Source organism: Glycine soja, chromosome 18 (assembly GCF_004193775.1).
Source record: "Glycine soja cultivar W05 chromosome 18, ASM419377v2, whole genome shotgun sequence".
In the NCBI taxonomy this organism is placed as follows: Eukaryota; Viridiplantae; Streptophyta; class Magnoliopsida; order Fabales; family Fabaceae; genus Glycine; species Glycine soja.
In genome coordinates this window covers 50,701,902-50,716,592 of record NC_041019.1, presented here as the reverse complement: position 1 = coordinate 50,716,592, position 14,691 = coordinate 50,701,902, and the positions used below count along the sequence as shown (strand labels likewise).

The window sequence follows — 14,691 nt, the reverse complement described above, 5'->3', positions numbered from 1 at the left end:
TCTACCCTTTTACTAATGGTAGTCTGGACCAAAGAAAAAACAAAAACTTGTCCCTCGTACCTACCATCCACTATTTTAATAATTCCAATATCATTCTATTCACAAAACAAGAATCTGAAAAGAAAAGTGAACAAAGTAGAGCATTTGGTTACTTTATTATCATTACAAAGTTTATAAAAACTATAAACAATGTTTTAAACCATGATACATGGTTACTAAAATAATATAAATATTTATTTTACACATTTCATCTTTTATCACACATATCATATTACTTATTGTGTTATTATTTCTTTCTCTTCTATTTTTCTCTCTCGATGTGTACACTACCCTCTTGTTGTGTGTCCACAAAATATTATTCTTATTCTATTTAAAAAGAAAAAGTAAAAATGTCATTCTTTTAAGCACCAAAAGAATAAGAATCTTTTTTCTATCCAAAAAGTTTATAGAGTCCGGTGTTGTGGGTGAAGGCCAGTTGGGAGAGTTTTGTATGTCTTCTAAAGTAGGAAATAATTTTTCTTTATTTCTAATTTAAACGAAGCCTAAAAGTCCAAGAAAAGAAATTACACAATACAGAAATTCCCATAGCATGAGCCATAAGAAGCTGACTCAACATAGCATGAAGTGATTTTTTTATCAATAAATATCAATTATTTTTTAAAATAATGCTTCTTTTAATCTTTTTTTAAAAGAAATAAATTTAATATAATTAATACTTAAATTTATTTATCATAAAAAGGAACGAAATAAGTGGGAGACATATTTTTCATCGATAAATCTTCTATTTTAGATCAATGATCAGATTTGTTTTTCTTTTTTTTTTTTTTTCTCTCATTTCTTCATCTTTTTTCCTTTTAATTTTTTTACTTCCATGTTGTTCTCTCCCATCGCTCTTCGCACGGACTGCCAAACAGACTTGCCCAATTGAGCGGGACCCACCACAATATGGCCAATAATTACCCGACTATTACAGTGTCGGCAAGAAAAAAAAAAACTCGCAAACGCAAGCTTACAATTATGTTAGAATTCATAGTATAAAAAAAAAGAAAAAAAAATGGAAGAAGTTTTAATTAATATAAAATTAATTATGTTAGAACAGCATAACCCAGTTAAAGAGTTTTTTTTTTAATATCTAAAATGGAACACTGAAGCTTACAATTATGTTAGAATTCATATTATAAAAAGAAATGTAACAAGTTTTAATTAATATAACATTAATTAACTTACAAGAGTTTGTTATTATAATAGGTTATGTAATTAATTACAAAAATAATTAATTTAAAATTAACTAAACTAGCTCTAGTTATATTATATTAAGATCAAGTTGAAATAACCTAGATCAAACCTATATTTTTGCTAAGAAATTCTTCACACATTTTCATTCGTTCATTGATTGAACTCATGCGGGACAATAATAAAATAATGGGAAGGGAAATGGGTGTTCAACAAGGCGGTGGAAATATCCTCTACAACACTCTTAAATCTTAACAAAATCCTCTTGACAGAGAAGAAAAGGGAAGAAAAACAGAAGGGTTAAAACGGAAAAGATTGAAAAACTAGAGGGGAAAAGGAAAAAAAGAAGAAAAGTATCAGTCATTGATCTCTAAAGAGAAGAGATTTAATGGTTGAAAATACGTTTTCCAGGATAGGAGACATGTATGCTATTGAACTCTGATAATGATCAACTCATGGACATCGATCTATGTGTTTTTTTCAATTGCATAATGATGAACTGATTCTTTTAAGAGAGAAATGATTTTTAAACATTTTAAATTTTCAAATATACGAATAATACTTTTGATTTCTTTGTAACTCTTTTTGTATTATCGCGTTACTTTTTTTTTTCTTTCTTTACTAGCTAGCTCCATGGATAAGGAGAGAAGTAAAGAAGAAAAAAGTGAATAGATAGAAAATTAATAGATTTTTTAATTGTTTGAATTGAAGAAAAAAAAGAAAAAAATTCTCTTCACTAATTTGATTGAATAGAAAAGTAGAAAAAAAGAAAGTAATCTCTTTTAAAAAGATATATATATACATAATCTTTTAATATAATAAATAATTTTACCAATTTCTTCACCTATGCATCTACCGACCCAACAATCAGCCTTTGAAATAAAATAAATTAAAAAATATATTAAATAGCTCATTTATAAACTATAAGTCAATCAAGCTTTTTCTCTCTTAACATTAATTGTAGTGGGTAGCAAACATCGCTTCAACAAGCATGAAACACATAAAAAATAAAATAATTTTAGGCTTAAATCAGAAAAGGTAAAATTGTACTTTTGGTCTTTTAGTTTATCTTTAATTTTAGATTTGGTTTCTCTATAATTTAGTTCACAAATTTGATCCCCTAATTTTATAAATCCCTATAAAATTGGTCCTAAAAACTCGATTTGGACGTTGACTCAGACGTTGAGTGTCACGTGTCGATGTCTGAGTGGTTCCCCGTAAAAGCTTCATTTTTTTGTAGGTAAAATTACACTTTTGGTCCCCCCAGTTTTACTCCAATTTTAATTTTGGTTCCCTTATAATTTAATTCACACATTTGGTCCCCCAGTTTTATAAATTCAGTCAAATTTCATTACTGGTGAAGTTGTATTTCAAATTTCAGACAAAAATATCATTGTCATACATAAGTCACTTAAGCAGTCGTATACACATAATATCGCACGAGCGAGCAAAAAAAGAAAAAAAAAGAGAGAGAGTTATTACAGAACCTGTTAAAATAAGAGATCTGAAAATTTCAGACTCAGATTGGGATTCATGCGCCACTTTCTCAAGTTGAACAACCCCGGAAGTGTGAGAGAGACAAAGAGTGATTTTTCTCTGATTTTAAGTGAGTGAAAAACTTGTGATGAAAAAGAAGTGCAAGATTTATCAAGACCTACCATGTTGTTAGCACCAGTGGCTAAACCATTCAAAAGACCAATTTTGCAGGAACAATTTATAAATGGATTGATAAAACTGAGGGACTAAATGTGTGAATTAAATTATAGGAGGACCAAAATTGAAATTGGAGTAAAATTGAGAGACCAAAAGTACAATTTTACCTACAAAAAATGAAGCTTTTACGGGAAATCACTCAGATGTTGACATGTGACATTGACATGTGGCAATCAACGTTTGAGATTAACGGTTAACGTCCAAATCAGGCTTCCAAGACCAATTTTACAGAGATTTATAAAACTGGAAAACCAAATTTATAAATTAAATTATAAGAAAACTAAATCCGTAATTAGAGATAAAGTGAGAACCAATTTTATAATTTTACCATGAGAAAACTTCAACTATTTAATATTCATACTTGTAATGAGCCTCGAGTGTGCATTTTTAAAAAATAACAAAATTTTGTTAAATTTACCTTATACCGTCCCTGCTCTGTCAGTTGTCTCCCTATCTTATTTTCTCTTATGTTTCAAAGGATAGAAAATCACTTTTTCTTACTAACCTTTCTCTTCACAACTTCTCTATTCCTGTTTTCAATCCAAACAATACGTTAGTGTCCAATAGCGCATTAGATATCCAAAAATAAATTTGTTCTTTCAAAGAATAATAATGAACCTGGGAAAATTCCCCCACGGTTATAATTAATAATTTTTATTTTCAAGGAAGAATTCACTATTATGGGACAAAGTACATTACAGTAATTGTACTTATAAACCTATTATATATTTTATAATTTATTTACTTATCCATCTCAAGGAAAAAAAAGAGTAGCTAATTTTGTTAATTTATTTTATATAAGTAGAAGATGCTTTACCAAAATCAAATTATACACACACTTCAAAAACTTTTAGAATGATTGGAAAACAAAAGAAAAAGTTTAGTTGTCTCGTTATGTCCTGAAAAGCAAAAGCTATGTTTCTGGTACATCTCCCGAAGACCAAATGAGATAAGACCACAATGTAAATGTGAGATATTTGATCAATCCTTATTTTAAAAATGGACGGTCATCTAATTTGTTGAGCACTCATTATAGATGATGAGTCATTTAACTAGTAAGTCAATATTTTAATCCGATGAATAAATAAGTATAAATAATATAAAATATAAGTATATTATAAACCTGCGATATAAATAATAGTACAAGTGCTTTTTTATAAAAAATCTCTTCCTTCCCTTTTCTTTTCAATTTGAAAATAAATACTTTTCTACTAAAAATCATGTAAAATTTTCTTTCATTTCGATACTTTTAAGATTATCAAGCCAAATGTGATAATTTTCCATCCATCTTTTATTTTAAATATTTCACTAATATTATAAATCTTATCATATGTACATATATATATATATATATTTTTTTTTTCTTTTTTCCTATAAGTATTAGATGGTATTTAAGGTATCTAAATATTTTCCTTTTGTAAATGCTGAGGTGCCTACACCCTATATATGCATTGCATAGCTAATTCCGAAAGGGCACTTGTGTTGGAAAGAATGGACAGCTCCATTTTTCGCCTTATAGTTTCGTCGTGTCTTCTTTTTACTTTCCTGCTGGAAGCTGTTCATGGCAGCAAAAAGGCAAGCTTGTTGTTGCTCATTTAGCTATAACAGTTTCTACCATGAAATTATGATGTTTTTTTTGTTTGTGATGTTGCTGAATTTCCCAGCATTTGCATTAATGCTTGGCTGCATGTTTGCAGTGTTACATTGTATACTTGGGAGCTCATTCTCATGGTCCTAGCCCTACCTCTCTTGACCTCGAAATCGCTACCCATTCTCATTATGATTTACTAGCTTCAGTCTTGGGAAGGTATAAATAATATCATTCATGGATTTAATTTTGCTTTTCTTTTTCAGTGTGTACAATTTTTTTATTAACTATTATTTACTTATATATTACTTTTTATGGCGAAATTATATATTATTAAATCATTAATTAAAGAAAAGCTGAAAAAATAGATATCATTATAGAAGATTGGAAGAATGATTATATTTTCTTTGAGTACTTCATCCATAATATTGATATTGACATATTTATTAGTTTTATTAATAATGATATTTTTAATTTTACTAATAATTTATTTGTTAATAGATTGAAATTTTATTTTTCACATAAATATGTTTTTGGTTTTCTAAGTTAACGTTTTTTTTTTATTTTTGGTCACTATAAATTTTTTATTAATAGTCCAGTTGACTTTTTATTTTAATTTTGTTGATTCATATAAAAAAATTGATTATAAGTCATCGTAAGTTTATACACTTTCAATTTTAATTCCTTTAATATTTTAATTTTTTATTTATAATTTTCATAAATTTATTTTTACAGAAATTAAAATTAAAAAATATAAATTTCGAAGAAGTAAAAATCAACAAAATATTTTATAGGAATTAAATTTTTTTAAAAAAATACAAACTTACATAAAAGTAAAATTAAAAAATTACTGTTATATTTAAGCTTTTTTTTTCTAACTTGTTGGTAGATTGGAAAATTGACTATATTTTAAAAAGTATGACTCCTTTTGAAATGCCAACATCTGTTACGTGTTTGGAATCAATTATTAAAAAATAGTTAAATTATTAGACAAGACAAATAAATAATTTTAGTTTTTGTAATCTATTTAATCTTAATCTTATAATTGTACTTTGTTATTGCTCATTAATAATGTAACAACCATTTATTCCTCTATTGGACAACAAGTTTAATGTTTCTTAGTTAATAAGAAGGACTTAAATGAAAAGTTCTTACCAACCACATGTTGGTAAGAATAATGATGAGTTTGATCTTCTAGTTTTTTATTTGAGTTTTATGAATAAAACATATTATTAAAAGAGAAAATTTTATTAAAAATCATTAATAAGATTTTTTGATAGATATTATTAGAAAAATTAATGAATACTTCGCAGGAATATTGTGGTGATAAAAAATGAAAAAAAATAATTTTATAAGAAATTAAAATAATTCTAGATAAATCAAATAACTTATTTAGCCGTTTATCTTATATTTTGGTTTAATTTGATTATTTATATTTTAAAAAATTTAATTTAATCATTTATCTTATATTTTAATTCTATTTGGTCTTTTATCCCTTAAAAAGTTAATTTTAATCATTTATTTTATTTTTTGATTTAGTTTTATTCTTCTATCCATTTAAGAATGTTGTTAATAATTTAAAAATGAACATTATTTTTTGTTAAAAATAAAGTAGAAAGAAACAAAAAAAATTGAACTAAAAGATGTTTATTTTAAATAATTAACAAACTTGATAGATGGAAGAATCAAATTAAAATAAATATAAAAGAATAAACTGAAAAAAAGATAAAATAATGGATCAAATAAAATTTTTAAAAAGATAAAAGAGTAAATCCAAAAAAAAATAAGATAAAAAATTAAATTAACTTTTGAAAAGATAAAAGACAAAATTAATTAAACCAACAAATAAGATAAAAGAGCGAATAAATAGTAAAACAACTTTGTAGAGATGAAAACTGATTTTTTTATAAGAACTAAAATCATATATTATTATTATTATTATTATTATTAATTACTTAAAAAAGATTTAATATTATATTTTAAACGTTTATTTGAGAATAATAATGTAAAAAAAAAAATGTTCTCGGTGATTTATGCATGAATAGTGAGGAGAAAGCGAAAGAAGCAATTATTTACTCATATAATAAACACATCAATGGCTTGGCTGCGCTACTTGAGGAGGAAGAAGCAGCAGATATTGCAAGTAAGCATGCTTCGAAGCATAGTTTCTCAGTCAAATTCAATTTTGTTTCAAATTTATCAGTTAACACAAATAATGTTTTGAATGGCGCATAGAAAACCCAAATGTGGTGTCTGTGTTCTTGAGCAAAAAACATAAACTGCACACAACTCGGTCTTGGGAATTTCTTGGACTAGACAGAAATAGTAAGAACTCTGCATGGCAAAAGGGGAGATTTGGCGAAAATACAATAATTGGTAACATCGACACAGGTAAGCTCTATTACTTACTGTACTCTCTACTCACCTAAGTTACAATTATTCATTGTAGGTTATTTTTTCACTACTAAAAAAAGTATATTTAATATCGTCATTTTAATATCATTTTGAGAAAATCCAGATTAAAATTAACGTAATAACATAATTATAATTAATGTATACTTGTTAACATCACTTTTTTAAAAAATTAATGTTAATTAACTTATGTTAACAAGTATTTTTTAAAAATCGATGTTAACATTAAATTGATAACATCAATTTTTAAATAACAGATATTAACATCAATTAGTTAATATCAATTTTTGAAAAAATCGATGTTAATATAAGATAATCAATGATAAACGATAATCATCAGAACCAATAGGGGCAAATAATGCTATAACTCTAATTTTCTTCCTTGAACAGGTGTTTGGCCTGAATCCAAGAGCTTCAGTGATAATGGATTTGGCTCCGTCCCATCAAAATGGCGAGGGGGTAACGTTTGTCAAATTAACAAACTCCCTGGCTCCAAGAGAAATCCATGCAACAGGTTACTTTTCTCTTTTAATATATTCTTCCAAGTTTTTCCAATGTATGATAAATACACAGTTTACATATATTTGAAAGAAAGTCAAAAGTTGAATAAGAAAAACTAGACATCTTTTTTCATCGATTTAAATATTTTGTGCATAATCATTTAATTTGATAAGAACACAATTCATAACTAACGGTTTTTAGGCCTAGATATATTCTTCTTTGTGAAAAAAAAATACAAAAAAATGGAATCCATGTGGGAAAGCTAAGTTGAACTGGTTAACTAATTAAAATAGCTAGACTTATAAAGTCAGAAACAAAATGAAACACACTAGAAGGCAAAGACAAATTACAATTACATGCAGCTATATGTAGCTTGTTTGGCTTCCTGAGAACATGGACTCAACTAGTTAATGACCACATCTAATGGTGCTAGGTGACGAATCCGGTTAAGAATGGAAAAACAATGGTGTCATGGACAGCTTTCTTATTTTCTTAACCATTTGTTCATTATGAAAAAATAATTCTAACTAATTCAAAATTCAATGGAATGTCTCTCAAAAAGATTAAGAGCAATGCTACCCATATATATATATATATATATATATATCCTCTACTATATGTTCTAACACGCTTTTATTATTTATTAAAGTTTATTATAAATATCAAAATTACAATTGTCGTTTATTAAATAAAGACTGAGTTTCCCACACAAATATCTACTCCCATCATCCTATTATAATTATTGTATAAGAAAAAAAATTATTTTAAAATAATAGTTATTTTAAATTTTTAATATAAGATTAATTATCTTTTTTCACTCATATCTCTTATAATATTAATATAAATAACAAAAAAATCAATTAAGAATAATATAAAATTAATTTTATAAATTATTAATCTCTTTTATCTATTCATACATTATTATTTCTTGTTGTGTGTAAAATAATCCGATCTTTTTTATAGACTAAGACCAAAAATTGAAAACATTTTATATTTTTTTTAATCATCAATTACATTGATAAAAATTAAGAAGTCATATTTAAGTGAAATTAATCACTTTGACTTACCGTTTTTACATAAATTATAAATTATAAGTAAAAAAGCAATAGGAACTAAAATAAACAGTACAGTAGCAATAAATACAAGAATATTTACTTCCATAATCTTTATTATGTTTTATTTCTCTTAAATTTTCAATAAAAAAATTCAGGATTTAATCCCACAGTAAGAAGACAATTATTTTGGGACGAGGAAAGTAACTTCTAATAAATTTGAATAGTAGAAAGTGTTATTTTTTTGCATCATTCTAGTTTGTTTTACAAGGTAAGAAAAAATTAATAAATTGATGAAAAAAAATTATAATTTTACAAAAATAACCTTATTAAAAGAATAGTACTAATATTACATTAAAAAATTAAAATGAAACTTTTTAGAGATATTAGTGAAAAAACAATTAATATTATTTCGAAAAACTAATATAATAGTTATTTTTAGACAATCTTTTTAAAGATGTAATACTTATTTTAGGATAGATGCTTTTAAAAAATTACTTATTGGCATTTCTTATAAGATTGATAATTGTTGAAGAATTAGACTCAATAATTATGTATATGAACCCAAGCCTTGTGTAGATAAATTAAGAACCTGTTTGCTTATTTTGATTTAAAAACAATTTTGTAGTAAAAAACAATTTTCAGTTTTCTAAAACTTAAAAACTAAAAAAATTATTTGACTAACCTATTTATTTTTAAAGAAATTTTTTTTTCGAAAACTATTATTTTTTTATGGTTTTTAAAAATTGATAAAAGTGAGAATACCATGTAATTGTTTTTAGGGTAAATAATCAAATTTGTGTATGAGAGTGTGAAATATATATAAAATAGATTCTTAAAAAATGAAAAATTTAAATTAATCATTTAATATGTAAAAAGTATAACAAATTAATTATACAAATAATTTAATAAAAAATTAATTTTTTAAATTTCTAACTTAATGTCAAGTTAATTCTAAAAAATAAAATTTATTTAAAATTAATATATAAATATTATAACTTAATCATAATTTCAAATTTAATAAAAATATTAATTTATTTCACATTTTACATATGATGATTTTGATTTTTTATTTTTATTCTCATTATCTTTTTATCTCTTTTTTTATTATGAAAGTGACAAAACAAACGTGGAGAGGTTTTCATTAATGCAATGCGATAAATAATTTAAACTTTTTATAGGTTGATTTGACAGCTTGTCTTACGTTGTAGTCACCTATACCCATGTCAATTGATTTTATTATGTGAATCATTTTGAATTTAGCATATCTTTTTTTTTCTCTCTCTTAAATTATTTATTTTGACTATAATTTTTAACATTAATTAAGTAAAAAAAAATAGTTTTCTAAAACTTAAAAACTAAAAAACGGAAAAACTTATTTGACTAACCTATTTTTTTTAAATAAAAAACTGTTTCCAAAACTATTATTTTTTATGGTTTTTAAAAATTGGAAAAGATGATAATTAAATTTGTGTATCCGAGTGTGAAACACATATAAAATTGATTATTAAAAAATAAAAATTCAAACCTAATTATTGAATGTGTATAAAGTATAACAAATTAATTATACATATAATTTAATAATAAATTGATTTTGATATCTCAATCCTGTCAATTGATTTTGATATGTCAATCATTTTGAAGTTTATCAACAGGATTTTTTCTCACTCTTAAATTTTGTTTATTTTGACAATGATTTTTAAATAAAATATTCAATCAATCATTATAATATATTACCTTTCTCCTTTTATAAGAAATAAGTTATATTATTTCTTATAAAAAAGACACTAAGGGAGTACTAAATTTGTATCAATGCATTGTATATTAATTATGTATTTTTTTAACAGTAATTATTTAAAATTGACTAATTAAGTTAGATTCTCCAAACATCATTTGTTTACTTTTGATAATTTCCATCTAGATTCCTTCATCTTATCTATAATGTCCCAATAAACAGGAAGCTGATTGGAGCAAGATTCTTTAACAAAGCTTTCGAGGCATACAATGGGAAACTTGATCCATCTAGCGAAACAGCACGTGATTTTGTGGGGCATGGAACCCATACTCTATCAACCGCAGGGGGAAATTTTGTCCCTGGAGCGAGTGTATTTGCCGTTGGCAATGGCACTGCAAAGGGTGGGTCACCAAGAGCTAGGGTTGCAGCTTACAAAGTGTGTTGGTCTCCAACTGATCCTGCAAGTTGTTATGGCGCTGATGTGTTAGCTGCTATTGACCAAGCCATAGATGATGGCGTTGATATCATCAGTCTTTCTGCTGGTGGAAGCTACGTTGTGACTCCAGAAGGAATATTCACAGATGAGGTTTCCATTGGGGCATTTCATGCAATTGCTAGAAACAGAATTTTAGTTGCCTCTGCAGGGAATGATGGACCCACACCTGGAACTGTTCTCAATGTGGCTCCTTGGGTCTTTACAATTGCTGCTAGCACATTAGACAGAGACTTTAGCAGTAATTTAACCATCAACAATAGGCAAATTACGGTATCTTCTAACTATTGGTGACTTTGAAACTTGCTAAAATTATTTGTTATGGACATGCTACGTAAAAAATATTGCAATTAAGTTTTCATATCTTGAAATAAGTGGAAAAAAATGTTAAATTATTTGATTATAAAAATGGTCGTTGTCTTTCTATTTTTTCATTTTTACTTTTTTTTCCCTGGCATTGAAACGTAAGCTTAGATATAAAACGAAATAAAAATATAAAAATATAAATTTTACTATTATTATTTTCTTTCTCTTCAAACAAAGGAAATCTTAGTGTTATCGTTCTATTTCTATCATACGTACCAGGGAGCCAGTCTTTTCGTAAATTTGCCACCCAATAAAGCCTTTTCTCTGATCCTTGCGACTGATGCTAAGCTTGCTAATGCGACATTTCGAGATGCGTAAGTACAAGCTTTTCTGCAAAACACCTTGCTAATTTACTAGTATAATTATTAAATATTTGTTCTTTATATGTATGTATATGTATATTGTTGCATGCAGTGAACTTTGTAGGCCTGGAACACTTGATCCTAGAAAAGTAAACGGGAAAATAGTGCGTTGTATTAGAGAAGGAAAAATAAAATCTGTTGCCGAGGGTCAGGAAGCTCTATCTAAAGGAGCCGTGGCAATGCTTTTGGGCAATCAAAAGCAAAATGGGAGAACCCTTCTTGCAGAGCCTCATGTTTTGTCTACTGTGGGCACCAGTGAAGCACATGCAGGGGGACAAGGTGCTTACATAACTGCCATGTAATTATATCTCCTCCTTTTAAAATTTGTTTAGTTTTTTTAAATGTATGACATCCCTACAAAAGAAGTGCCCCATTTTATTTTTATTTTTTATATATGCACACATGTACGTTTTATATATTTATCTTGCAGTGGGGACGAGGACGGCATCCCTATTAAAACGGGTGCTACAATAAGAATGTCCCCAGAAAGAACATTATTTGGAAGAAAGCCAGCTCCAGTTATGGCTTCATTTTCATCTAGAGGACCCAATAAGATTCAACCATCAATACTCAAGGTGCATATCCACGTTAATTATTATTGGATTTCTTATAGAGAAATATTAGGAATATATTCTTTTAAAGTGCTTATATATTTTATTAGAAATTCTTAATTCTCTTATATTTCAGCCCGATGTGACTGCGCCTGGTGTGAACATACTTGCTGCCTATTCAGAATTGGCAAGTGCATCGAACTTGCTAGTAGACAATCGTCGAGGGTTTAAATTCAATGTATTACAAGGAACTTCTATGTCTTGTCCTCATGTTGTTGGTATTGCTGGACTTATCAAAACACTTCATCCTAATTGGAGTCCTGCAGCTATTAAATCAGCAATCATGACCACAGGTAGGCATGACCACAGCTATTAAATCATCCTAATTGGAACTTCTATGTCTTGTCCATAGCTCTTTCTGAACTAAGTTATAACTTTTTTTGTCGGATCATCTATCTCTGGCGGAGAACTTATTAATAATCTTTAGTTGAATTCTTTTCTTTTATTATATTTTTTATCAACAAAATTTAAATTCAAAAATTTATTTATGATCATTTTATTTTATAAAAAAATTGATAAAAATGATTAAGATAATATACAAGTAAATTTAATAATTAGACTGATACAAAAAATATTATATATAAATTTAAAGTTTAAATATATTTTTATTTTTAATAAATTTTTATTTTAATTGAGCCCCATATAAAATAATAATTTTGTTTTTGATTATTGATTTTTTTAATTTTTATTATAAATAAAATATAAAATTTAAATATTTATTAGGAATAAAAAATATATTTAAATTTAAATTTAACAATGATGTAAGATTTAATTTAACTTATTTGGTTTTAAATGAATTTCCTCCTATGTGTGTGGAATGTATAATGTGATATGAGAATGATATTCTTATTTTAATAATATAAACAAATTAAACGTGGATGATATAAAATAATCAAGATTAAACCTTTAATTTATGATTACTTAAAAAAGTTATTTATATTTATCTTTTATTTTATTAACATATTATTGGTTCGAATAAATAATACTGGAGATGATACCTTAAGTAACTTTTTAATTTTCACCATTTAAAAATGTAATTTATATTTCTATTTTTTATTCCTTATAAAAAAAATTGTTGGATAATAACTTATTTCTTATAATAATCGTGCTCTTAAGACTTTTTTTTTTTTTTGTTGAGGCTGGGGAGCTCTTAAGACTTAATAATGGACCATGTCTATGTATGTTTCACTGATTTTTTTTTATTTTCAGGCAAAATTTCAAAATTCTAACTTGTTATATCCTTGCAGCAACCACACGTGACAACACAAATAGGCCAATAAAGGATGCGTTTGATAATAAACTTGCAGATGCCTTTGCATATGGTTCAGGACATGTGCAACCGGACCTTGCGATAGATCCGGGACTTGTTTATGATCTAAGCGTCGCTGATTACTTGAACTTTTTGTGTGCTTCCGGATACGACCAACAACTCATCTCCGCACTCAATTTCAATGGCACATTCATTTGTAAAGGGTCTCACAGCGTAACAGACTTGAACTACCCTTCAATCACATTACCAAATCTTGGCCTAAAACCCGTAACCATTACTCGCACAGTCACGAATGTTGGACCACCAGCCACATACACTGCAAATATCCACTCGCCAGCTGGATATACCATTGTCGTTGTGCCAAGATCCTTGACTTTCACGAAAATTGGTGAAAAGAAGAAATTCCAAGTTATTGTGCAGGCAAGCAGTGTAACTACGCGGGGAAAGTATGAATTCGGGGATTTGCGTTGGACAGATGGAAAGCATATAGTAAGGAGTCCTATTACAGTTAAGCGCAGATGAAAATTCCCCAATGGATTTGGTTTTTTTGTATTGTGTGGATGCATGTTTAGATATAAGCTACTTTGACTCTATATATATATATAGGATTTCATGTTATGACATGACTGTGTTGTTCCTTGGTTATTATGTGGTTGTTTGGTTATCCAGTATCATTGTATAATAAGACGGAAGCATATAAAAATGTTCAAATATTAATGTTAGACATATGTCACCATTTTATTTCCTACCACACTTTCTCTCTTCCTTTGCATTTTGCAAACATTACCAGAAAAAATAATCTATGTCTATGGATGCCTTTTGCCTACAACTAAATGATATAAGTAAAATTCAACGATTCATACTGAACATTGTTTAATTTGGTGTATCTAATGTTCATCAAAACTCCTCAGGAACCTTTAAAAGTAACAATTTCTCCATTATTCTCCTAAGGTTTCTTATCTTAAATGATTCTCTTTAGAAACATGTACTTAATACATTTCACAAGAAAAACTCACCGGGAGCATATCTGAATAGTATTGAAATTGAATCCCTTAAGTTTTAAATTTAAATCTTTTGGAAAAAAATATAATTAATAGAAAAAATTTAACTAAATAATGATCAGTTATGTTGATAAAAATTAGTCATCATGATATAACAAAGTAACCAGTGTAAATAATATTTAGCATCTTGCATTGAATTTATTTTGGATGTAGTCAGGTAAACCAAATAATCTCAAAAAGAGTATGTTAAAAGCCAAACAGATTATTGACTCGGTTAACATACTAAATCATTAGTCGAACCACTATGCCATTAGTTAAAAATCGCCCGAACCAATGTCTTTATATTATTTTTCG

The 14,691-nt window shown here is 26.9% G+C and overlaps 1 protein-coding gene across 1 annotated transcript; it reads left to right on the top strand.

The window, feature by feature from the left end:
• Window positions 1–4,394: 4,394 nt before the first annotated feature.
• LOC114395566 (subtilisin-like protease Glyma18g48580) lies at window positions 4,395–14,000 on the top strand. Its single transcript, XM_028357378.1, has 11 exons — window positions 4,395–4,521; window positions 4,644–4,753; window positions 6,580–6,677; window positions 6,770–6,925; window positions 7,337–7,460; window positions 10,457–11,000; window positions 11,313–11,407; window positions 11,508–11,753; window positions 11,886–12,030; window positions 12,143–12,359; window positions 13,314–14,000. The coding sequence occupies exons 1-11, from the start codon at window positions 4,438–4,440 to the stop codon at window positions 13,856–13,858; spliced, it is 2,364 nt and encodes a 787-aa protein (XP_028213179.1). The 5' UTR covers window positions 4,395–4,437; the 3' UTR covers window positions 13,859–14,000.
• Window positions 14,001–14,691: the final 691 nt, after the last annotated feature.